Raw genomic sequence first — 25,314 nt, forward strand, 5'->3', positions numbered from 1 at the left:
ATCAACCCAAGACTGCCCATTGGTAGGTAAGGCCCTACCATTCAGCTTCATCACCGCTCAAACAAGTTTCTTCTCATGGGAACAAATTTGACCACGTGAGTTATTTTATTAAGTACATAATAAAACAGTACAGTAGAACACAGCTTTTACCTGATTAAACTAAATTAAAAAATTGAAATTAAAAACATTGCAAAAATAGCCAAAGAAAAAGCTATCTTAAGGGGCTGAAGAGATGGCCCAATGGTTAAGAGATCTGGCTGCTCTTCCTGAGCACCCAATTTCAGTTCCCAGTACCTACAGGGTGGCTCACAAACACGGGGAAACTCCAGCTCCAGGGGATGGGATAGACGCCCCCCCCCCCAGCCTGCACATGCGTACACACACAAATGAAAAAAAAAATCAAATAAAATCTTTTTAAAAAAGTCAATCTTAACAGTGTCAGGTTGAGGATATAGCTCAGTTGGTAGAGGGCTTGCCTAGTAAGGATTAAGCCCTGGGTTCCATCCCAAAGCACCACTTGTGGAGATGAAGACAGAAAGATCAAGAGTTCAAGGCCATCCTCTGCAGAATAGTTTCCTGTTAACTACGTGAGACACTGGGGGCGTCTGTGTGTGTGTGTGTTACTACAATTGCTTTTTTAATACAAAACCGCTACTCAGTGGCAATATGGTGCTGAGCCTGAGAGGTGGCTCCAGTGAAGTCCGCTCGTTTCCTAACGCTGGTTGGAGATGGATCTTTTGCAAACCCAGCCCTCACACATTTGGTCACCTCAACTTGGTGGGAACTTTTCAAAGTCATCTGGCAGCTGAAGCTCTCATTTCTGTGCTTCCCGACAGTTACCCTAGTGAGGAGCGCGTGCGCACCCAGGCAGCCTCCAGATCCGGGCTTCTCCTCTGTCCTCGCTTTCCATAGCAAGCCCCGGTGTTTCTCGTCCTCCTCACCCGCCGTTGCTTACTAGAGGGAAGCAGGAAACTCCCTGCTACTCGGCGCTCAGGCTCCCCGCTGCGCTTCTTATGGGATAGGTCAGGGGAGCACACTATTATTTCGTTGAGCGCTGAGGTGCCATACAAACCTGCCCCGACTGGGCAACTGCTCCTCGAGGTCATGCGCCCTGCAGCAATGTCCACAGCGGAGGGGGTCGTACAGCAACTTGAGCAGTTAACGTGCAGGTTCCCCGTGTGCGGTACCCGCCTTTACTACAGGGGAACCCTAGCAAGAAGGTGGATGCGCATGCTCAGTGTGCCGCTAAGGCACCGCGGCCGGATGAGAGACGCGCATGCTTCGTGTGTGCACTTCGCCTCCAGCGTTGCGTAGCAGCACGCATAGCTCTCTGGGAAACGTAGTTTCTCGGGCTTACAATCTCAGGCACGCCTCCCTCCTGGGCTCAGCGAGGGACTACCGCTCCCGCCCTTCCGGCAGACAGGAGCGTGCAGGGACGCGGACTGAAGGGCTGGGCGAGAGCGAGGAGGGCTGAACGGGTGGGAAGGCCACGCACGCGGGGGCGTGGCCTTGGCCGGGAAGCGGCCGCCGCTCGTGGTGCGGATCTAAGGAGAGAGCGGCGGAGACAACGCCAGGCGTGGGCGCGAACACTCCTGGTGGCACTCGGTGTTCTTAGGTCCCCTCGCTATTGGCCGGGACGCGGGAGAGCGCGGCGGGGGCGCGAGGTGGGAGCGGCCAATGCGAAACTGGCTGGTGCTGCTGTGCCCTTGCGTGCTCGGGGCCGCGCTGCACCTCTGGCACCTCTGGCTCCGTTCCCCGCCGGACCCCCACAACACCGGGCCCAGCGCGGCAGGTGAGGTGAGGGGCTGAGTCGCTGCGCTCGTGGGAGGCCGCGGGGGATGGCTGAAGGGGCACAGGGAGGGCTCGGACGTCCCAGAACGGACGGAACAAGCGAGTCTTTCTTTAGTGTCGGGCGAACCCAACTGTTCGTTTCTTATCAGCGTGTGCTCAGCGGCCCGCGTCGTGGTCGAGGGAGGGCCCTGGTCACAACTTGGGGCGCTTCTCTCCGAGGTGGGGTGGGGGAGCGAGCTTGCCGGTGCTGACGGTGTTGGCTTTGCGTGTCAGGACTCACTTTGCAGCGAGGAGGGACGGACTGTACTTTGTGGTCTCTGATCATGAGGTGAGTCAGGAAAAGACCTAGACGTGAACTAGGGTTCAGCTGTGAGTGGAGTCGCCCCTGTATTCTGCTTGGATAGCTTGCTAATTAAGGAGCCTAAGAATACCGGATTCTTCTTTAACTTCGCGTACATTTGTTCCCAAACTTCATCCATCGTGGGAATGAAATCTTTGTTCTCATTCGCCTTACAATCTGAAGGTGCGTTTGCCCACAGTGCGTATCCAGTGTTGTCCTGCCACCCTCAACACTACTTTCTTGTCTCCTGTGTGTCATTTTCAAGTTTTTCCCGGAATGCTTATATATGTCGAGAACTCTATAGCCATTTTAAAGATAGGGTAATGCTTTAATTTTTAACTACGTTAGGATTTATCTTACCATTTCATATCCAAACAGCTGTTTTCTTTTCAGAAAGTTTTAAAACAGTTCTTCACAGCCATCACAGAACCAAGTCTTATACCTTATTTAGCAATCCTCAAAACTCCGACTGTTACCAGATTACACTGGGGTTATTTTAGTAGTGATCTCTTTTCCTATTAGACAACCACCATTTTTTTGGAAAGGCTATTTGTGTGACTGAAAAGAATGACTTCCAAGTGGTATAATGAAAGTACATTATATGCGTATTTAGCTTGTGAGACTTTTACAAACTAGTTAAAAAAGGGCCGTACATACAAAATGCTTGGCCACCTAACATCTGTTGGGGTTGTGCTCTCTCTCACTCAAAGATGAGTGAGTTGCTGGAATCTACACGCAGAGCCCACTGTAGAATATATGTGACCTTAACATTAACAGTCTTTTAGCGTTCAACACAATAAACCTTGCCTTTGAGCTTGTGTTTAAGTAAGACTGCAAACAACTTTTGGATTTGGAACAGATTTTTTTCCTGATGTCTTAGTGCTTATCCATTTAGGATAGACTGGATTAAGCAAGCAAACTGTAGGAAGACTTAGGGTTATATGGGGTCATACTAGTTGTAAAAATTACTTTTGTGTTGATATCAAAGCTTTGTCAGATAATCAGTAGGATGTTTTAATTAGACAGATTCCTATCCCACTCTCCTCCCCTGGTACTTCAAAAACAAAAGCAGAAGTATTTTGATTGCAAAAAGTTCCCACAGGTCTTTTTCCTATTTTGCTGTTGAAATATTTAAAACATTTGGGCATTTTTACTTTCTGACCACATACATTAAGCCTAAAATCTGAGATTTTACTAAATATCTTTCTCTTGAAATAACACTTTAAGATTTATTTTGGCTTCTTTTCTGCTACTCTGTCTGGATTCCCATTTAAGCCACAATAGTACTTGTTTACATTTGTGTGTCTGTGTTTATGTGCATGCGTGTGCACTTGAGTGCACAATTGGTACAGCATGGAGCTTTTGCAAACGTTGCAGGACAACTTGTGAGTCAGTTCTCTCCTTCCACCACATGGGTTCTGATTTTGTGATGTTCAGAGTTTGATTATCAGACTTAGCAAGCCCTTTGACCTGATAAATCATTTCATTAGTACAATAACTTTTTGAAAAGGAAATTTATCTTGCCTGAATATTAGAAAAGCCCTCTGGCTAATGGTTGGTTCAGCGAACAGTAGAGGGCTGCTGGGCCATCTTCTCAAGCAGGTCAGAATTAGCAAATAATTAATGTAAGGTGCCGGCCTGCCAGGGCTTAACCATTTGAAAGGGAAGACGCATAAGACTATGAATATATCATGGAGATGGTGAGTATGATGAGGAAAAACGAGGTAGAGCTCTAAGAGTTGATCAAGGAAGGCCCATGTGGAAAGGTGACAGCTGAACAAAAGGACCTGAGGGAAGTAAGTCATGTCAGTACTAAGATTAGCAACTTTTCTAAAGTAGTGACTTTAAACAGCTGAAACCAGCCATGGAGCACAGCTAGTTAGGAGGAAGGTCTCTTGTGAAATACAGCACACCATAGGTACAGACAGGAAAGGAAATCATAGCCAGGGGATATAAACTGTGACGATTTTTGCCGACTGGTTTTGGACAGTGCCTTAGCAGAAATTATGCAGTGATCAATATAGAAATCAATATAGATCAATATAGATCTTATGTAATTGGGAAAAGGCTACTCTTTGTAAGGTATCTAGAAAAAAGGAAGCCAGAATTGTAAAGAAAAGTGGCTTATCACCAAGTACATATTTGTATAGCTAGGTGTAGGGCTGGATATCTGGGTCCAGCTGCTTGTTGACAGACTGGGCAAGCAGTTCAAAGACAAATTGAGCTTAATGTCCAGCTTTTGCCTAGGGTTGGCTCTTCCAAAAGTATCCCGCTATGCTATATCTCAGTACTTCAGTTCCCATGAATATAAGCTATAAGAATTTAGTCAGCAAAACACTCAGGTCAGTGCCTGAGTCACTCCTGGAGTTTTGGTGAGTGTTTGGGTTTTACTGCTGTGAACAGACATCACAACCAAGGCAACTCTTACAATAACATTTAACTGGGACTGGCTTACAGGTTCAGAGGTTTGGTCCATTATCAAGGTGAGAACATGGCAGCATCCAGGCAGGCATGGTGCAGGAGGAGCTATTCCAACACCTATTCCAACAAGGCTACACCTCCTAATAGTGCCACTCCCTAGGCCAAACATATATAAACCATCACATTCCACTCCCTGGCCCCCGTAGGCTTGTTCAAACACACAAGTCTATGGGGGCCATACATACCCATGGCATAAAAAAAATACATTTAGTCCTACTTGCAAAGTCCACATAGTCTAGAGCACTCTCAACAGTATTAAAAGTCCGAAGTTCAAGGTCTCTTTTTAAATCCATCCAATGACTTAACTTTAAACCTCAAAGCAAGACAGGAAATCAGCTGGGCAAACTCCAAACTGCATCTCCATGTGATGTCAAAGCAGTCTTCAGATTTCCAACTCCTTTTTCATCTTTTTTGACTGCAACAAACTTCTTCCTCCTGGGCTGGTTCCACTCCCTGTTAGCAGTTTTCCTCAGCAGATACCATGGATCTAGCATCTCAAAAACCTTGGGGTCTCCAAGGCAACTTCAGTGTTACAGAGTCATTTTTCAATGTCTGGGATCCACACATGATCTTCTGGACTCCTCCAAAGGGCTGGCATCACTTCTCTAGCTCTCTCCTCTGTGGCACTCTAAGCTCAGGTTGATCCACTTCACTGCTGCTGCCTTTCTTGGTGACCAACCCATGGTACTGACATCTCCAATATACTGGGGTCTTCTGCTACATCTAGGCTTCTCTGATAGCCTCTCATGGGCTCTCTTCATGGTGCCAAGTTTCAAATGCCCCGCATGATGGAACTGAGGCTGCACCTTCCCCAATGGCCTTTTATGGTTTCCTACAATGCCAAGCCTCAACTGCTCTTCATGACCCCTACTTACCTTCAAAACCAGTACCACCTGGGTGACTCGTAAGACCAAGGACATTACCAGGGACAGCTGCAGCACTCGAGGTACAACCTTGACTATCTCTGGAACATAGCTTCTTTGTGCTCTCAGAAAACACTTCCCAGAAGATTTCACCTCAGTGATACTGGTCTCTTCTTAGTCACCACTAATTTCTTAGCTCCAGCTAACCAGCATCAGTTGTCCCAGCAGTTCCTTCTATACTGGATTCTAAAGCCCGAACCATGTTGCCAAAGCTGCTGAGTTCTACTGCTTGCTGGGGCTGGAACATGGCCCCCTTGTTCTATTACAAAATCATCAGCTTTCTGTTTTCCAACTCCTTCACTGTCCAAGCTTGACTGTCCTGGAACTTGCTCTTTAGACTGACTGAATTCAGAGATCTACACATCTCTCTCCTAAGCACTGGGATTAAAGATGTTCTTCACCAAGCCTGGATTTAAGTTTTCCTTCAATTAGAACTTGGTCTGTTCTATGCTGGCCTTGAACTCAGAGTTCTGCTTTTCTTTGCTTCCTGTGATTAAAGGTTTATACAACCAAGCCTGGGCCTGAATTTAGCTGGGTGGGATCTTGCCCAGGTCACTACTCCCTTCATTCCATTTAATCTCCTTGAACACAGGATTCAGCTCCATTTCACTCCCTGGCCCCCCCAACCCCACCCCTTTAGTACTAGAACCATATATTTTTCCTTTTTTCAGCTTGGTCCTCTTGTTTAAAAAGCTTTTCATAAGATTTAGCCAGAGAACAAAGTCTAAGAGGGGCGTTTCTGAGACTTCCTTTGTCAATGCAATTAATTTGAGTCTTTTCCCCTTAGCTTCAGGCAGACTCTTTAGACAAGGGCAAAAAGTAGCCACATTCTTCACCAAAATAGCACAAAAACAGTCTCTAGACCACACATTGAAATTTTCCATTGAAACCTCTGCATAATTCAAATCATTATCAGTAACAAAGTCTTCCTTATTCCTTCTAGGTTAGCCCATCGAGCCCCACTGAAAACATTGGACTGCCTTCCAAATCCCAACATCCTCATTCTTCCAAACAAAAGCATGGTCAGGCCTATCACAGCAACATCCCAGCCCCTGCCTTAGTTAGGATTCCTCTGTTGTGAACAGACATCATAGCCAAAGCAACTCTGAGCCATCTCTCCAGCCCTTATAAGGACAGCATTTAATTGGGACTGGCATACAGGTTCAGAGGTTCAGTCCATTATCATCAAGGCGAGAATATGGCAGCATCCAGATAGGCATGGTGCAGGAGGAGCTGAGAGTTCTACATCTTCATCTGAAGGCTGCTATCAGAATACTGACTTCCAGGCAGTTAGGACTAGGGTATCAAAGCCCGTGCCCACAGCGACATACCTATTCCAGCAAGGCTACACCTCCTAATAGTGCTACTCCCTGGGCCAAACATATATAAAGCATCACAGTGAGTACTGGTAGTAGGAAGATGGCTAAAATATGGCAGTATGGTTCACTGAAGCTTGCCCAGTTGACTGACTCATCAGTAGATCTGTAATGGCTCTTACGGTTTCTTCATTTTCAAGATTTCTGCCTGATTGTGATGGATGTCATCAGAACCATACAGATGAGGGGTTTGTTGTTCTTTTGTTTGTTTGTTTTTGTTTTTGTTTTCTTAGGCTTATTTTGAATAATCAGTTTCGAGGTTAACTTCCCTTAGCCTTTAATATCCAAGGTTATTGCAAAGCCCAGCAAGTTGCCAGAGTCTCAGGATAGATTACTTACTAAAATAGTCATTGCTCTTGGGGCGCTTGCCTGGGGTTGTGAGTTATTCCTGTCATTGTGGAGATCTTGTTCCCTGTGGGCCTGTGCCATTTAGCATAGCAGACGGAGAAATGCTCAGTTTGAATGAATGAATCAAGAGAATAAAACTGAGACGATATGAACTTTCTACCTATATTACCTATTTACATGCCATGAGGACCTTATAATTTAAATATATTTCTTTCATAAGGAAAACAAGTTCTGTGGAGGAAAAGTTGAAATTATTTTTAAATGAAAGGAAAGAAATGTGGTCTGTACTTTTGGGTTATTTTCAATATGGTACATGTTTTGAAAAATGTATTTTGGAAATGTTCTTGATGTATCATACACATTATTTTCAGGTATGTGACGCAGGTTAATATATTTTCACAAGTTGGGGCCTCTCAATCATTTAATTTTAAAAAGGAAATCTGTGGGGTTGGGAAGCTAGCTCAGTTGGTAAAATGCTTGTCTTAAAGTAAGCATGAGGATATGAATTAGATCTCAAAAGCCAGGCACGGCGATGCACACTTGTAATCCCAGCCTTAGGAAGTGGAGGCAGGAGGATCCGGGACTTACTGGCTACCCAGCCTAGATGAATCAGTGACGCCTCAAAAAATAAGGTGAACAGCATTTGAGGAATGAAATGTCCACCAAGTTCCTACTTTCCTAAAGTATTGAGTATGTATTCGCAGTGTGTCCTGGGCTTTGTTTTGTGTGGCTTTTTGTTTGGCTTTATTTTTTTGAGACAGGTTCTCCCTCCCTCCCCAACCCTCTGCTCCTAGCCCCCTCTCTAGCTGTCCAAGAACTCACTATGTAAATCAGGCTGGCCTCAAACTCATAGAGACCCATCTGCCTCCGCCTCTCTGAGTGCTCGGATTGTAGAAATGTGTCATCACGTCTGGCTCCAGTGTGCCCTGTAAAAGACTTCCAGATTACAGTCCTACAGCAGTGAGGCAGAGTAGCTATTATCTTGAGATCATTGTCAACATTCTCTTAAGTACCTCCCATTATATTTTTACCATTGAAGAAGACATTTGTCACTTAAAATAGAGAAGAAATCTAATGTTATGTGCTCTAATTCAAACTCAGTGTTTAGTGAAGTTGGGCTTTTTCCTCCGGAGGGTGTTGACTTCTATCATGACTTGTCCCTTAGTGTTTATGTGTTGGTCGTCCATCCTCCCCTCCCTTCATGTCTCTAAATCCTGGAATCACGCTAGGTTTCCTATGCTTGTTCCATATGACGATGAGTGCGATGAGTATTGAAGTGAAACTAGAGAAAGGAGCTGTAAGCTTGAGTGACTGACCTGGGTGAGTGACCTGGGTCCTTAAAGTACCCACCTGAAACTTTTATCCATTTATATGGGGACTCTATTGGATGGGATTATGTGGGGGTTGTGTGGTAGAATGTGTTTTTCTTAATCTGACTGCAGTGTATCTGGGAATAGAAGTTCTCTAGGAGGTCAAGATACACTCTGGATTCTTTGCAAGAAAAAGATTGATGCAAAGTAAAGCAGTTGAACAGAAGTGGCATAGATGGGAGTAAGAAGCAGGGAGAAAGGACATCCAACAGAGGGTACAGTACTATCAAAAAGCTGCAATCCTCAGGGCTGTCACATGCTGGTGCTTATCTTTGTATATATCTACATGCTTAAAACAAACCTACAGACCTCGTTTGGCAGCAATATGTATGGTTCATGGAGAAACTAGTAAAAATTTATAGTCTAAACAGAAACTAGATTTAGTGCCCAGAAAGGTATGAAAAATTTTTCATGGAGAAATCTGAGGCTTTCAGAGGTTAAATTATATGCAGTGTGCCCTATTTCTAAGCGATCTGCTTTGATTAGATACCACAAAGAAGGTACTATTTTGACTCAGGGATATTTGAATTATTCTGAAAATTTGTTTTTGTCTAGAAACTTTATTTTCTGATGTCAGATTAATGAAGGACAGGTTAAGTGTGACTTTTTTTGCCTTTTGGCCTTTTACAGTTTTTTGTTTGTTTGTTTGTTTAGTTGGTTTGGTTTAGTTTGGCTTTGGATTTTTTTCCATAGCTACTGCTGTTCTGGAGCTCACTCTGTAGACCAGGCTGGCCTCAAACTCATAGAGACCCTCCTGCTTCTGCCTCTGAAGTTCTGGGATCAAAGGAGAGTGATCACCATTTGGCCTTTTATAGATTTTTAATCTTTTTATTTTATTTTTTATTTTATGTGTATGAATACACGGTAGCTGCCTTCAGACACACCAGAAAAGGGCTTTGGATCACATTACAGATGGTTGTGAGCCACCATGTGGTTGCTTAGGAATTGAATTCAGAACCTTTGGAAGAGCAGTCAGTGCTCTTAATCACTGAGCCATCTCTCCAGCCTCCAATTTTTAGTCTTTTAAAAAGACACTTTGAAACAGAAATTAAAAATTAGAATTTAAAAATTCTAGCTAGGCGTAGTCTAGATGAAGTCTAGCATTTGGAGGTAGAGGCAGGAGGATGGGGAGTTCAAGTTGAGTTTTTGACCAGCCCAGAACCATGACCTTATCTCAAAAAGATTTTTTTCCTCTGTCAGTTTTTGCTTGATTCTGAAATAGAGACATATGGGAGGCAAATTGCTTACCTGAGGTAGTGCCTTATTTTAGCTATGGGACTGGGTGGTGATTACATTGCCTCTATTCTGTCACTAGAGTATAGTTACTATTAATATCATTGTCAGATTTATACAAGAATTTCAATTTTATTCCAAATTTTACTCATTTAGAGTTAGTTCTAGCAATAGCTATAGCTTTTAATATATTGTTATATGATTGAGAAAAATGTTTCTGTCTCTGAATTTTAAAAAAATTTAATATTTAGGGCAGAGTACTGACTTCTCTGTATTGGCTTCTCATTTGCTCAGTAAGTACCTGTGTGTCATGGTGATGAACATTAAATCATATTATTGGGCTTGGGATGTAGGTCAATCTGTGGTAGCATAGCATGCACAGGTCCCCAGCACATCAAAAGAAAAGATAGCCTGTATGTAATGTTTACTATATTAATACCAGGTGTTCAAGGACAATGGACAAGCTAAATTCTGTCTTTATAGAACTCATTTTGGTACAAGATTTGTGATAGAGCAATACAAATATCTCTTTAGGATTGAAATGTCTTTTTACAAGTACATTGAATACAATCTATTTTGTGGAAAATAAAGTTAGCTATATGAAAATTCTTAACAGTATTAAAATTGTTATAATTTAATATATTTTAAATTATAGTAAAAAATCTAATTAATTTAATTAGTTATTCGAGAAGGCATCAACATGTTTCTGTTGCATTTTAGACTGAATACCTAGAGCATACACCATATAAAAACATTGCATTTAATATGGTGAAGATCCCTGGCCCTCCGTAATTTACTTTTGAAAACATTGAGTCAATTCCCACCACTATAGAAAGATAAAATGTAATCCTTATTGTAGTTTTTTATAAGCTTGTAGCTCTTAAGCTTAAAAGCTAGCAATAAAAAGAAAGACATAGCCTCTCTTCTGTCTTATTTCTAAGAATGAATTTTTAAAACTGAAATAGAATCCTCTCCATAGATAGTGCAACTGTGAAAGTTGAGCTACATATATGACTTGCTACAGAACTCTTTTTTTCTTACTAGAATGTTTATTCTGATTCATTCTTTAGAAAATTTGTTTTGTAATCAAGTTTTAGCTGATTAGTGTGTAGTCATTTTATCTTTAAGGAAAACTGAGACACAAGAGGTTAAATAACTTAGTCAACCAGGTATGGCTGTCCGTGCCTGTTATCCCAGTACTGGGGTGATGAAAACAGTAGGATTGGAAGTTCAAAGCTAGTCTTCTTCACCATTGTAGGTGTTGAACGCCGGTCTGGACTATGTGTTAGAACCCTGTCTCAAAACACAACACCCAAAAAAATCTCATAGTAAATATGTGAAGGATCTAGGATTCCAACTGTGGCCTAATTGATTTTCTTACTGCCTATTATTTGTTATTTATGCCGTCTTGTCTTTTTTGGGTGTTTGTTTGTTTTTTCGAGACAGGGTTTCTCTGTGTAGCCCTGGCTGTCCTGAAACATGCTCGCGGTGCCCTTGGGTGCGCACCTCCAGGCAGTTCTGACCCTTGAGATGGCGCTGCAGGTGGTACTTCTTGGCGAAGGCCTTGTGGCACAGGTGGCACTCATGGGGCCGGTCCCCAGTGTACAGGTGCATGTGGTTCTTGAGGTCGTAGCTATGCTGGAAGCGGGCTGGGCAGTGTGGGCACGAGTAGGGACGTTCTCCTGTGTGCTTCCGCATGTGGATCTTCAGCTTGTCATTCCTGGTGAAGCCGATGCTGCAGACCCCACAGGCATAGGGCTTCTCACCAGTATGGGTCCTCATGTGTCGAGGCAGTTTATGGATTATCTTGTGACAGACTGGGCACTCTTGGGGCATCTGTGAATTGCGTTTTCGCACCAGCTTGTTTTGGCCATCCGGGCCTGGTGCCAGGGCGTCCTGATGCAGCAAACTTAGGTAAGCCATCAGGTTGGGATCGATGGGGTCTTCATTGGAGCCCAGCTCCTGTGGTGATAGTGAGGGCTCATTACTTTGTGCTAGCCGGAAGGCTGGGGGATATACCATCTCCTCCTCTTCTTCCTCACCTTCAAAGACTTCAGAGTTCAGGGGGCCATCAACAGGTGAGGCGGCACCTGTGGGAGGCTTGTAGCTACCTCCAAGCCCACTGCCGCCACTGTTACCCACTCTACCAACCATCTCTTCTTTGTAGGTCAAGGGATGGGTGAGTACTGTGGGGGCCTCAGGGACCGGATGGGTTTCTCGGGCCCCTTTGGTTTGAAGAAAAGCTTTCCGGGGTTTGCGGCTGCGGTGGGCCACAGGGCTAGGTGGCGGCGGCAGTGGTAGGAGGGGCACCTGTGGAAGGCTGTCTTCACCATTGGGCACTCCTGAGGTTGAGGCTGTGGTGGTGGCAGTGGGGAAAGCCTTCAGGTACTGTCGGGCTCGCTCACAGTCATCCTCATCTGGGCTGGGGACTTCCAGCCCACTGCCTTGTAGAAGCTCCATGCAAGCAGCAGTGACACACGGGATTTCCAGTAGCCGAGCGGCTTGGAGTACAGCCGGTATATTGGCGATGCTGGTGGTCAGTATGGCTGTGTAAGCAAACTCGAGCAGGGCACCTAGGGCCTCAGGCCCTACAAAGTTCAGCTCACACACACTGGCCCCTGCTCCCCCAGAAGCCGCCCCACCACCTCCTGTTCCCATCACAGTCCCCCCTCCACCCTCCGTAAAGAGCTTCTTGAAGTAGTGGCTACAGGCAGCCAGCACAGCCCTGTGGGTGTGGTACTCAATACCCTGCGTCCTGATGGTGAGGTCGCACAGCTGACCCAGCCGACGCTGCTCATTCAGGCAGCTCAGGAGCTCGCTGCTGTGGTCTGGGAATGGAATTCCAATCAGGTCATCCTCAGGGCTCCCCATCTTCTCTTAGCCGTCGGGTCTGCTCGCTGGAGCTGCAGAGGCACAGGGTGTTAGAAGAAGCGCGTCCCCCACCAGGCTGGGGGGCTTGGGGCCCTGCTCTGGTCCTGTCTTCTCTCTCTTGCTTCCTACCCCTCCTCCCCTGCCCCTGCCACTCCCAACCCCCCCTCCCTCCACCCTTAGCAACCTTGAAAATCTTTCTTATGCTGGCATAGATGCATATATGTGAGATACCAAAAGCCTGTATACCAATGTTAGTTGTACATATTTCTGGATGCTGAGTTTATGGGTTTTTAACTTTTCAAATAAAGTTTAAAATTTTGTTTCTATTTATCTGTATATTTTACAAGCATAAGTGTGTTTTATTTGAAATAAACTTTTTATGAAATAAGCTGAGTTTACTGTAGTTGAGATGTCATGACTGACTTGAAATTTATCTTACTTATTTATAGATCAATCAGCCTTATTTCCTCACTGGAAATTTAGCCACTATGATGTGGTAGTTGGTGTGTTATCAGCTCGAAATAACCACGAACTTCGAAATGTGATAAGGAACACCTGGCTGAAGAATTTGCTGCATCATCCTACATTAAGTCAACGGTGGGTTTTCTGAATTATTCCCTAACCTGGTTCAAGAATTGAAAAAGAACAAAAACCCCTTAGTTTTAACTAAGATTTATTATTGCAGTCATGTACTAAGGAAAGCTATCAGTTCCTGCTCAGCATGAGAATCTCTTAAGGCTACAGTGAGAGGGAAAGGCACAGGTCTATGGTGGAAAGATACTGGGACTCTTCCAGAGAACATCCTCTTGTGGTTATATTAAACTGTCATTTTCTTGATTGGCTGTTGAGGTAAATTGCAGTTGGGAATTTTCTTGTCACTAATAGTGAACATTTATAGATTTCCTATCTTCCTCGTGGCAGCTTCCATTCCTCTTCCTGATAGCTTTCCTTAGTACATGATTGCAATAATAAATCTTATAACCTAACAAGGAATCCGGGCCTCAGAACCATCTCCAGAGCTTGAGCTGTCGTTCCCAGCCAGAACATGCCAGCAACTACTCAGACCAAAATCATGGTGTTAGCGTCTCCTTTCTTTCACTTCCCATGTACCCACTCACATCTTGTTTGTGCAGCTTGTAGGTCACACTCGGATTCAGACTTCTCACACCCTTTACCGTATCCACACTGTCTTCACCTGTCGTTTGGATTATTGCAGAAGATCCTCCATATGGATTGCTTGCTTTTCCATTAGACACATTCCATTATTCCATATTCGGTTTTCCATATAGCTGCCAGACCAGAATGATCCTCTTAAGATTAGTCAAATTTTGTTAACTTTTTATTCATAACCCTCCATGATGTGTGTATGTGTGTGATGAGTATAATTTCACTCATCACTCCCTCACTCATGCACACACTTGCCTATATCCATTGTCTTTTCTGATCTTAGAATAAAGTCCTATCAGGAGTTTAAGGTCTTCCTCAGCTTATAGTGAGTTTGAGGCCACGCTAGGCTACATGATGCCTGTCTCTAAATAAATATAATAAAAATTCCAAATTATTGTAGTCATTCAATCAGTCTACATTTTCTTCTATATAATCACTTCACTGTGTTTCCCTCATATTATAACATTTTAATTTTTCATTGTATTTGCTCACACTTATCCTCACCATCTCATCCTTCCTATGATGAGTCCCCCCCTCTAAGGAGTCTACCCTTCTGTTTTCAAAACACACACACAAAGTCTGTCTTCAGCTGTGGGAAATACATATGATACCGTCTTTCCCATTCCCTATCCCCTTTCCCCCTACCTCCGGTACACTACACGAGCTCCTGCTTCAGAGCCTTTGCTCTTGCTTTGACCGCTCTTTCACTACATGTCTCCATGGTAGCATTCCTTCAAGTCTCTGGTAGATTCTTCTCTAGCTGACAGTCTGGGATTAGATAGCACTCCACTTCTCCATCCCTGGCTTCCCTGCTTGACTTTATTATTAGATGTATCACCAGCTGGCATGTGTAGTACATCTATAAGTCACTCATCATTCCCCTAGGAGGTGGGCTCTTTGATTTTATCTCCTGGTAGATTCCCCAGGATCTCTAACCTAACTTGGCCAAGAATAAAATAGATATTTAACAACAATTGAGTGAATGCCTTGGAACTAAAAATAATGAGTATAATTTATACCAGAAATTCATTTGCCTTTGAAGCAGTTACTTAAATGAAATAAACTTGTGGTTTGTTTTCTGAAAATAATGGATAATCTATATAAAAACAGATTCAAGACCAAAAGTAACTTTCTAGGGCATAGTAGTTATATGAATTTAGTAAGGTTATTAAGATAAATAAAGAAGACGAGTATCATTTAGTTAGCATATTCATGTAAAAACAGTGCATTCTGTGGTTATGGAATTCTTTGGTATCTTGTGTTTTAACAAAGGAGTCAAACATGTTATTTATATTATGAGGACTGTGTTTGATTTCAAACCTCTGTAATAGGCTGTAGTTTATCACTTTAATGTATCCTAAGCAGGTAGTGCACTGTGTGTGCTAGAACACAAAGGTGCAACTGGAGTCTAGGGGACTTGAAGTTTAGTACATATAGGTAGGTTGATAGTACAGTATAGGGTACAATGGAGATATATGTAAAATAGCCTGGAATAGCCTGGAGAGCTGGTTCAGCAGTTAAGAATACTTGCTGCTCTTCCAGAGAAACCTGAGGTCTGATTTCCCACACCTTCATCTGGTGCCTTGCAACCTCCTGGAATTCCAGCTCCAAGAAATCAACTCCCTTTTCTAGCCTTTGCGGGCACACTCATAGGCAGTGCAGGCAGGCAGACAGAAGATGATAAAATCAGTCTTTTTAAATAACCCGGAGTGCTTGAGAACATCAGTCACATGTAACCTGGGGTTCTGGGAGGTGAGTGCTGGAGCAGAGGCAAAGCCTAGGAAGGCAGAAAACAAGAGGACACAATAAAAGTGGGGAAAGGAAAGGAGGAAAGGCCTGTGTCTGTGAGAGGTCAGCAGTCTCCTGCATAGCTCATGGCAAGCAGGTGTGTAGGAGCAGACTTGTTCAGACAAGAACTCTGAGGGGTGTGACTACTTCGTAGTGACTCATCAGAATCTGTAGAGGGAACAGGAGGTGTCTGACTTGAGAGTTGTGAAATCCTCAGGCAATGTGCTAAGTATGACGAGAAGAAAAAAAAAGCTCAGCTGAGGGTGCTTGAGCTCAGGCACCCTCAGGCTATGGTGTACTCTGTAAATGTTTATTGAATGGCTCCCTGAAAAAAAAGTGTATTCTTATGTACCTAGGTTTATCACAATTTTATTGACATAAAGACTTATAGCACATAATTGATAGTTAATAACATGTAGTACTCTGTAAAATTAGTAAATTCTATTTGGTCAGTTAATTTTCATAAAATGCTTCTATTTTTCCAGAACATTAAATTTGTAATAAATTTATGGGTGTAATCACCAAAGCCATATAGCTCTGAAGTAAATATTTTAGGTTAAAGAATAAGACTTAAGTCTGAAGAGGGAGCTCTACTTGCTCTGCTAGAGAACCCAGGATCAGTTCTAAGCGCCCTCATGGCAGTTCACAACTGTCTTGTAATTCCAGTCCCAGGGGACCCACTACCTTCTTTTGACTTCATGGGAACTACATTGCATGTGGCACCCAGATGTTCATGCAGGCAAAATACCCATACACATAAAAATAATGTTCAAATTTTTTTCTGCTAAGATATGTCAGTATTTATTCTTAGTCAGTGAAGTCAGTGACTTCTTTGTTGGATCATCTAATAGTTTTTGGACATTGAAAACCTATTCAGCCGGATGTGGTGGCACACGCCTTTAATCCCAGCACTTGGGAGGCAGAGGCAGAGGCAGGTAGAGAAAAAGAAAACCTATTCCTATTTTTTTAGTACTGTTCAGAAAGTAAAGGCTGGAAATGTATTACATGTAGGCTTAATCTGCACTAATAACATTTTCTCATAGTCTAGAGAAACAGTGATACAAGAAATCGAGTCCTTATTGTTTATCAATTTCTGTGGTTTAGATATTTTCACAAAGGCCAACTACTATGATGTAATTTCAAGCAACTAATGTGAAGTAATTGGGCACAGAATTGTAAAGAGATACAGCATGACTATTCCATCCAGTAGATAAAAGTATAAATAACCTTAGTAAGAAACCCAGGAAGTGGAGAACTTAGTGTTTCCTTGTTTTAAATATATTTAGTTGTTTCTGTAAATTAATAAAGACTGTACTTAACCATTTACAAAATTTGTTGAAAATTTGACAACTGGTTCTCTTAAGCTAGCACTTTAGAACTCAGCTCCTTGTGGGTAATCTAGATGACAATGCCAAAAAACTTGAGGATTGAGTACTTGGAAGTTGTGTTGACACTAGATGTTCAAGTTTAAGAATCATTCTTGGACCAGTTATAGCCTTAGGGATAAATAAGTGTTGCCAGAGGATAGAGAGAAGAATGAGTAGACCAAAGAGAGATGAAGGCAATAGGTAACCTGAGTAACAGATCACAAGGCAACCAGTGACACAAGGTTTGAGAACGGTACAGACCGCCTCCTACAGAAACATTAATCTAGTGAGGGAAAAGGAAAATTCTAAATGCAGCTTCTGAGAAGTTGATATTACCGTGATCTGCTGTTAGCTAACATGAGCATTTGCTGGTAGCCAAGCCAAGCATTTACACCTGCTTTAGTATACAGAAGAGAGCTCATATAATGCCACTCAGTAGTTAGCAGCCCTTGGGTTTCATGCCCTCTCCTTTTGTTAGGCCAGAAAAATAAAGTTATAAATCAGCCTTCATAAATGCTAGGGCCTCAAAGGTCTGAAATGAGCGTGAGGTCTATTAATGACTTTAATGCCAACCCATCTTTCAGTGTGCTTGTGAAGTTCATAATAGGTGCCCGTGGCTGTGAAGTGCCTGTGGAAGACAGGGAGGATCCTTACTCCTGCCGACTGCTCAACATCACCAATCCAGGTGCGTTGTCCTCTAGGCTGCTATTCTTAAATTCGTTGTCAAGTAAAAGGTACTAAATTTTATGGGAGAGTCTATTTTTAATCAACAAAATATTTGTCATCAAAATTTATGTTCCAGCCTTTCTGACAGACTTATTAGACTTATTAGGGCATCTCTGAGATTATTTACTGACACAGATTTTCAGGGTTGTTCTTCAGGAAGACAGTGCATCTGAAAAATTAGATTACTCGCTGTATTATTAGTCAGGGTTCTCTAAAGTCACAGCATTCATGGATAGTCGCTATAGTAAGGGAATTTGTTATGATGACTTACCATCTGTAGTTCAGCTCCCCCCATGGTCATCTGTGAATGGGAAGTCCAAGAATCTAGTAGTTGCTCAGTCCCACAGGCTAGTTGTTTCAGCTGGCCTTCTGTAGAAGTAGCTTCCAGCAGATGTGCTGGCAAGTCAATGCAAGCGGGTGAAGAAGAGTGACTCTTGCTTCTTCCAATGTCCTTATGTAGGTCTCCAGCAGAAGGTGTGACCCAGATTAAAGGTGTGTGCCACCATGCCTGGATCTGGTGCTTGTTTTTCCCAGGCTGACCTTGAACTCAGAGATCCCTTTGCCTTAGTTTCCTGGGATTAAAGGTGTGTACTCGCTTGCTTGAGCCTAAACTTTTCATAGCCACAAGATCTCCTTGCCAAGATCCAGGTCAGAAACTTGTATGTCCCAGCCTCAAATTCTGGATCACAGGTGAACCCTCCAATTCTGGATTGTAGTTCATTCCACGTATAGTCAAGTTGACAACCAGGAATAGCCATTACACTCAGAGATTGCTCAAGTTTGAACTTTTGGAAAAGTGGTGATTTTACCAGTTAATTTAAAATAGCCATAATATGCATATTGTGAGTTGACATTGATTTTTGAATTATTGCTAAAAGCCAGGAATCCCAGCAGTAAGGAACCTGAAATGGGAAGATCACTTCTGCATTAATTAATTAACTTATTTATTAAAAAGTTAAAAGTCATGAAGTATTGAGTAAGCTTCTGCAAAAGAAACAGGTTTGAAATGTTAAAAAATACTTTATTGCCAGTCAGTGGTGTCTCACACCTTTAATCCTAGCACTTGGGAGGCAGAGGTAGGTGGATCTTTGTGAGTTTGAGGACAGCCAGGGCTACACAGAGAAACCCTGTTTCAAAAAAAACAAACAAAAAATTATATTCCTTAGAATTAAGTTTGTGGAATGTGGGTGAGGATGCATAGGCTGATGCTAATGAGGTCACTCTGTTGGCAGGAGGCTGTTATCACTGAATTAGCATTCCTGTTACGTTCAGCTGCAGTTCTAAAGGAGGTTTTCCAAATCTCTGTTCAGTGTACTGAGCCTGGAGTCTGGTATTTTAAAGTTTGTCAGGCCTTCATGGTTATGTATATCTCCCTTTTGATAATATGCAGATGCGGGCTGTGAATCTGGCTCTAAAGCCAGCTCTGCCACATTCTATTAAAAAAAAAAAAAGTACCTCTCCCGTGGGGACTTGTAGGTCCTGGGACTCCATAGATACTTATTAAAGAACCTGACTTTTTCATAGGTTATATTCCAGCTCACTTTTTAAATACATTGAGCATATATTCTAGTCTATATTATAAGGCAGAGGATTATAGACAGAATTCTACATGTACATGTGTTCTTCTGAGGACAGGTTCCATTCACTTTCTGTAGAGAGCAAAAGGATCATAAACCTCATCACATGTTGTGTTGTTGCTAATGCAGTAGCTTACGGAAAGTTAAAGAGCTGAAAACTAAATCAAAGTTAAACCACTACATAGAGAAACCTAAACAGGGCTGGAGGTATGGCCTACTGGCTGGGCCTGCCTACCAGTGTGCAGGCTGCTCCCACCCCCAGCACTTGCTATCTGGACTTTACCATCCCAAGTGCTATCACTAAGAGAGGGGTGGATGGTCCATTAATAGAAAATGCTCACCATTTAATACATAAGCAGTTTTTAAACTGCACTGTTTAATGTAAGCATATCTGACCTCCTGAGCATTTGGGGTATCTCAGTATCTAAAGGTCATGATGAGCATTAATCATGTTGCCACATGTCTAGAAGTTTTGATTAATAGCTGCTATCAAAGCAATAAGATTTGCTGCTACATGCAGCTTGAGCTTAAGGTACTTTTTTTTTAAAGGTAAATAGAGTTTAGGAATAACTTGGCTTGCTGTTTTTTTGTTTTGTTTTGTTTTTTGGGTTTGTTTTTTGTTTTTTGTTTTTTTTTGGTTTTTCGAGACAGGGTTTCTCTGTATATCCCTGGCTGTCCTGGAACTCACTTTGTAGACCAGGCTAGCCTGGAACTCAGAAATCCGCCTGCCTCTGCCTCCCGAGTGCTGGGATTAAAGGCATGCACCACCACCGCCCGGCTGACCTGCTGTTTTTAATACATACGCTTCTACTTTGGATAGATGCCTTTTGTCTGCTGAATATATAGATATAGATATTGATTGATTGATTGATTGATTATGTATACAGTGTTCTGTCTGCATGTATGCCTGACTGCCAAAAGAGGACACCGGATCTCATTATAGATGTGTTTGCTGGGAATTGAACTCAGGACCTCTGGAAGAGCAGCCAGTACTCTTAACTTCTGAACCATCTCTCCAGCTAGTCCTCTGAATATATTAAAGAGAGAAATTTGCTGTTACCCAGTTTGGATGATAGTAGTGCTCTCTTGCTTATGGCAAAAATCTGTCTGTGTCCGTTCGCCTCTCCTGCCTATGTCTGTTAACAAGAGGGATGCAGCATTTCCTATTAATCTTCATCTTATTGAAAATCTGCCAAATGCTCTATGTGTACAAGGTTAGGCCATATTCTAGAGTCTCTGTTGTAAAGCAGGGCTATCTTTTTTTTTTTTTTTTTTTTTTTTTTTTTTTTTTTTTGTCAAAACAGGGTTTCTCTGTATAGCCCTGGCTGTCCTCTGTCCTGGAACTGACTTTTATAGACCAGGCTGGCCTCGAACTCAGAAATCCGCCTGCCTCTGCCTCTCGAGTGCTGGGGTTAAAGGCGTATGCCACCATGCCCGGCTCAGGGCTATCTTTCTTAAGATATCAGTGAACTAGTAAATTCTGACAATGCAGAATTTTGTATGTAATTGTGTTCTTTTGAGGCAAAGGATCTAGTGGTTTTCTCTTCTTCTTTTTCTTCCCAAGATAGAGTTTCTCTGTGTAGCACTGGCTGTCCTAGAACTAGCTCTATAGACCAGGCTGGCCTTGAACTCTCAAGCGCACTACCAACTCAAGATCACTACCAATGCCCAGTGATCTAGGGCTTTGTGATGAGAGCTTCTGTGCTAGGAATCAAACCCAGAGTCTCGTGTGTACTAACTATGTATTGCTGGCCCACTGAGCTGGACTCACAGCCCTGGTTACAGTCTCTGCATTTACGTTATAAGTAAATGTGTGTTGTTTAACTAGGTGTGTTATCAGCAGAGTTTGAAATCATAGTTCTAAGAACTATAGAGAATGTTACCTTTAAAGAAGGGTGTTTTTGTGTTTTCTGTTTTTTTACTTTATTTTATTTATATGGATACACTGTAGCTGTCTAGAGACATACCAGAAGAAGGTATAAGATCCCATTACAAATGGTTGTGAGCGCCGGGTGTGGTGGCGCACACCTTTAATTCCAGCACTCGGGAGGCAGAGGCAGGTGGATTTCTGAGTTTGAGGCCAGCCTGGTCTACAGAGTGAGTTCCAGGACAGCCAGGGCTACACAGAAAAACCCTGTCTCAAAAAAACAAAACAAAAAGGACAAATGGTTGTGAGCCACCATATGGTTGCTGGGAATTGAACTCAGGACCTCTGGAAGAGGAACCAGTGCTCTTAACCTCTGAGCCATCTCTCCAGCCCTAAAGTAGGTTTTATATTTCTCAAACTAGTACTGGTACTTTGGGGGGTATTATCCATATCATCTAATCTGTACTGTTTCATTTATAGTAATTAGAAAGTTTACTTGAAAGACACTGTTGACTGTGGCTATAGCTCTGGGGTAGAGTTCATGCTTAACACGGATAAATCCCAGGCTCAGTTCCCAGTCCTGGGGAGCTAATGAACCGTCATAAACCCAGGTCTCATTCCTGCGTCTGTAAACCTTTGAGACAATTCCTTAGTGTCGTTCAGAGTTACAGTCTTAACTGGCAAGAGTGGCTCCTCCCACACAGTGACATAGTTAACGTATAGATGTAATGGACAGTAGAATGATCTGCCAAAAAGATTTTACAGCAAGCTCCTCAGCGTTGCTTGAAGTGATTTCAGTTACTCCTACTCTGCAGCGCTTTCCTTCATACCATAAACTTTTAATTGCTGAAGAAGAGGTAGAAGTTTTTGATTTGCGGACCAAGATCAAATTCCTAATCTTTTTTACTACACTAAGTACTGTTTTTATTATATTTATCCAGTCCTCCCATGTAGATAGATGCCTTGGAGTTGATTTATATTTAATATTCACCAATGGGATGTGTGTGTGTATGCACATGTGTGTGTGCAGCAGTCTGAATTTTATTTATTTGGTTATATAAACTGTATTCTCATTGTTTGTTTAGTTTTGAATCAAGAAATTGAGGCATTCAGCTTTCCTGAAGATGCCTCCTCATCTAGACTCTCTGAAGACCGAGTTGTCAGCGTGAGCTTCAGAGTTCTCTACCCAATCGTGATTACCAGTCTTGGAGTGTTCTACGATGCCAGTGATGTTGGTTTTCAAAGGAACATCACAGTCAAGTTGTATCAGACAGAGCAGGAGGTGTGTACTGGCATGGACAGGATTTTTCTTCTTTTGAAACAACTTTTCTTTGTGGTTCCAATAGATTGAAAGACTAAACCACTCTCTGTGGTTGTGTAACTTCCATCTTTCTTCCTATATTGGTTGAACTGACAGTATGTTGTATTGCAATGCTGGTTTGGGGCGAGATTATTATAGATACATGAGTTACATGTACCAGAAAAACAAAAAAACAGTTGGACTGGACTAGAAATTCCCAGTATAAATTCTTCACGGCTTCATTAATGAAGGTGTCAGAAGCATGAGCTAGAGAAAAGACAAAACTGGTGCTGAGAAAATGGTATGTCAACCTGTAAGAAAAATAAAATTATATCCATATCTTTTTATCTTACATAAAAATCAGTTCAAACTGGATCAGAAACCTTAATTTAAAACTGTAAACTGCTCTGGGAAAACACTTCAAGACATAGATACAGGCAACAAATTTCCGACTAGAATCCCAGTAACGTAAGAAACACTCAGAACTGACACATGGACTATATGAAACTAAAAGGCTTCACAACAGAAGACATTTATGAACAGAGTGGGAATTCTACAAAATTAGAGAAAGTTTTTGCAAGGTATAGCTCAGGGTTGATATTTTAATACATAAAGAACTATGAAAATTAAACTTTAAAGAACCTGCCAGTCAGTGAATGGCCAGTGGTTGAACAGTTCTCAAAGGAAAAGGAAAACTGTTCAACATCTCTAGTCATCAGATGAATAAGAATTTCACTGAAGCGTAGTTAGAATCATCAATACCAAGAACAACCAAAGAATTTCTGACAAGTATTTAATGGAAGAGGAGCCCTTATCCATTGTTAATGCAGCCACTGTGGAAACCTGTGTGACCAAATCACACACAAATCCAGCTATGCCCCTCCTGTGCATAGACACAGTGGACTCAACAGCTCTCAGCAGGAACGTTCTCACATCCGTGATTATCACTACTCTTTTTACATAGCAAGGGACAGATGAATCATGAAATGGAATACAAATACAATAGAATTTTACTCAGTGATAAAGAAAAATGAAATTGCAGAAATATGTATGGAACGGGTGTAGAGAACGTTATGTTAAGTGAGGTCACCAAAGCTTGAAAGGTGATATCACCATATATTATCATGAGATAAGGATCCTAGCCTCTCACTCTATAATGACTGGGTCAATTCTTTTTTGTTGATGTAGGCCTAGTAACTAGTAAGTCCAGATACTGTGTCTGATCTATTACAGGACCTCTTATTACGTCCCTCAAGGAGTGTCAGTTGCTTTTTGTTTTGCTGTGACAAGCAGTTAAGTTGGCTGGAGAAGACTATACTGTTTGCAGTGGACAGCAGCTGAAATCCTACTTGGTTCTTTTTGCTCTTAGTTGGGCTGTCTGGGTTCTGCTTCTGAGGCATGGTGCATGGGTCAGCCTCAGATCAGGGCTATTTATGTGGAGAGTTAAAGCTCACCCTTTCTCACCCCCCCTTCTCTCTCTCCCTTTCCCTTCCCCTACCTGCATATGTATGCAGGTTAACTTTTCCTTTTGTTTTCCTTGCAGCTGATGTTTTTATCCCACCAGCATCCTCTGATTTTCTTATATATTTTTTAAAAGTTGATATAGAGTTGAACCTTCAATAAAGAGCACTAAGAGGAAGATGGAGTAGACCAGTCTCCCTTTTTCTACTTTTTGATTCTCTTCCAGGTTTTGTCTTTATTTGAATTTCAGTCTCCTTCAGACTTTCTTGTTGTTCACTGGTTTGTTTTTTGTTTTTTGATATGGAGAGAGTCTCTTTGTTTGTTTTGTTTTGTTTTGTTTTGTTTTGTTTTTGAGTTAAGCATCCCAGGCTGTCCTTAAACTTGAAATCCTCCTTCCTGTCTTAGCCTCAAGTGCTGGATGGATTGCAGGTGGGTATCATCATCTCTGGCGAAGATCCTTTTTATGGTTTTCTCAGAGTTCATTGCTAGCTGTAGGATTGGTTTGCTATTACTAGAAGAAGCCTCTTTTCCGTTTGTGTTGGCTGGTTGGCTGGTTTAAGTTTTGTTGAAGTCAGACATGGTCAAGCACAGGACTGTAATTCCAATGTTCAGGAAGCTGAGGTAGGAGGATTTCTACAAGTTCAAGACTAAAAGACCCTGACAGAATGTAAAAGGTCACAGAAGCCCTGAAATTGGCAAGATAAATTTCATTGTTAGAAAAATAGAGGTGCACAATGCTCTGGCCACTCCTTGAACCCGTGTGTCTGCCAGTGTTTTGACCGTTCCTTGAACCCATGTGTGTGCCCACTGATGAAGCCCATTGCTAGGTGTTTGTGATATTGGTTGCTGGGGAAGAGTCGGAAAATCTCCCCAGCAACTACAGCCGGGCCAATCCGGAGTTGCTACACCTGCACCAGACTCTTTCCTTGTACCCCTCCCATACCCATTTCTTTTTCTTTTTTTTTTTTAAAGATTTATTTATTATTTTAAGTACACTGTAGCTGTCTTCAGACACACCAGAAGAGGGAGTCAGATCTTGTTACGGATGGTTGTGAGCCACCATGTGGTTGCTGGGATTTGAACTCTGGACCTTCGGAAGAGCAGTCGGGTGCTCTTACCCTCTGAGCCATCTCACCAGCCCCGGTTTTTTGTTTTTCGAGACAGGGTTTCTCTGTGTAGCCCTGGCTGTCCTGGAACTCACTCTGTAGACCAGGCTGGCCTCGAACTCAGAAATCCGCCTGCCTCTGCCTCCCGAGTGCTGGGATTAAAGGCGTGCACCACTACGCCCGGCTCCATACCCATTTCTTGAGAATAAACATTGTTTAGAT

At 42.5% G+C, this 25,314-nt stretch overlaps 1 protein-coding gene and 1 pseudogene across 6 annotated transcripts in view; one reads left to right on the forward strand and one right to left on the reverse strand.

The window, feature by feature from the left end:
- Positions 1-1,346: 1,346 nt before the first annotated feature.
- Positions 1,347-25,314, forward strand: part of B3galnt2 (UDP-GalNAc:betaGlcNAc beta 1,3-galactosaminyltransferase, polypeptide 2) — a 44,630-nt gene continuing 20,662 nt past the window's right edge. For 3 of the 6 annotated variants that reach the window (NM_178640.3, NM_001362405.1, NM_001362404.1), the window contains exons 1-4: positions 1,547-1,792; positions 13,183-13,330; positions 17,640-17,740; positions 22,311-22,507. In NM_178640.3, coding sequence (NP_848755.1) covers positions 1,678-1,792; positions 13,183-13,330; positions 17,640-17,740; positions 22,311-22,507 — 561 coding nt within the window. In that variant the 5' untranslated portion in view covers positions 1,547-1,677. Of the gene's footprint in view, positions 1,793-13,182; positions 13,331-17,639; positions 17,741-22,310; positions 22,508-25,314 lie in introns of all 6 variants that reach the window. The other 3 variants (XR_873137.2, XM_006516818.3, NR_155555.1) reach the window with 2 other exon arrangements.
- Gm18856 (predicted gene, 18856) lies at positions 11,348-12,733 on the reverse strand (annotated as a pseudogene).

This window comes from Mus musculus, chromosome 13, assembly GCF_000001635.26.
Source record: "Mus musculus strain C57BL/6J chromosome 13, GRCm38.p6 C57BL/6J".
In the NCBI taxonomy this organism is placed as follows: domain Eukaryota; kingdom Metazoa; phylum Chordata; class Mammalia; order Rodentia; family Muridae; genus Mus; species Mus musculus.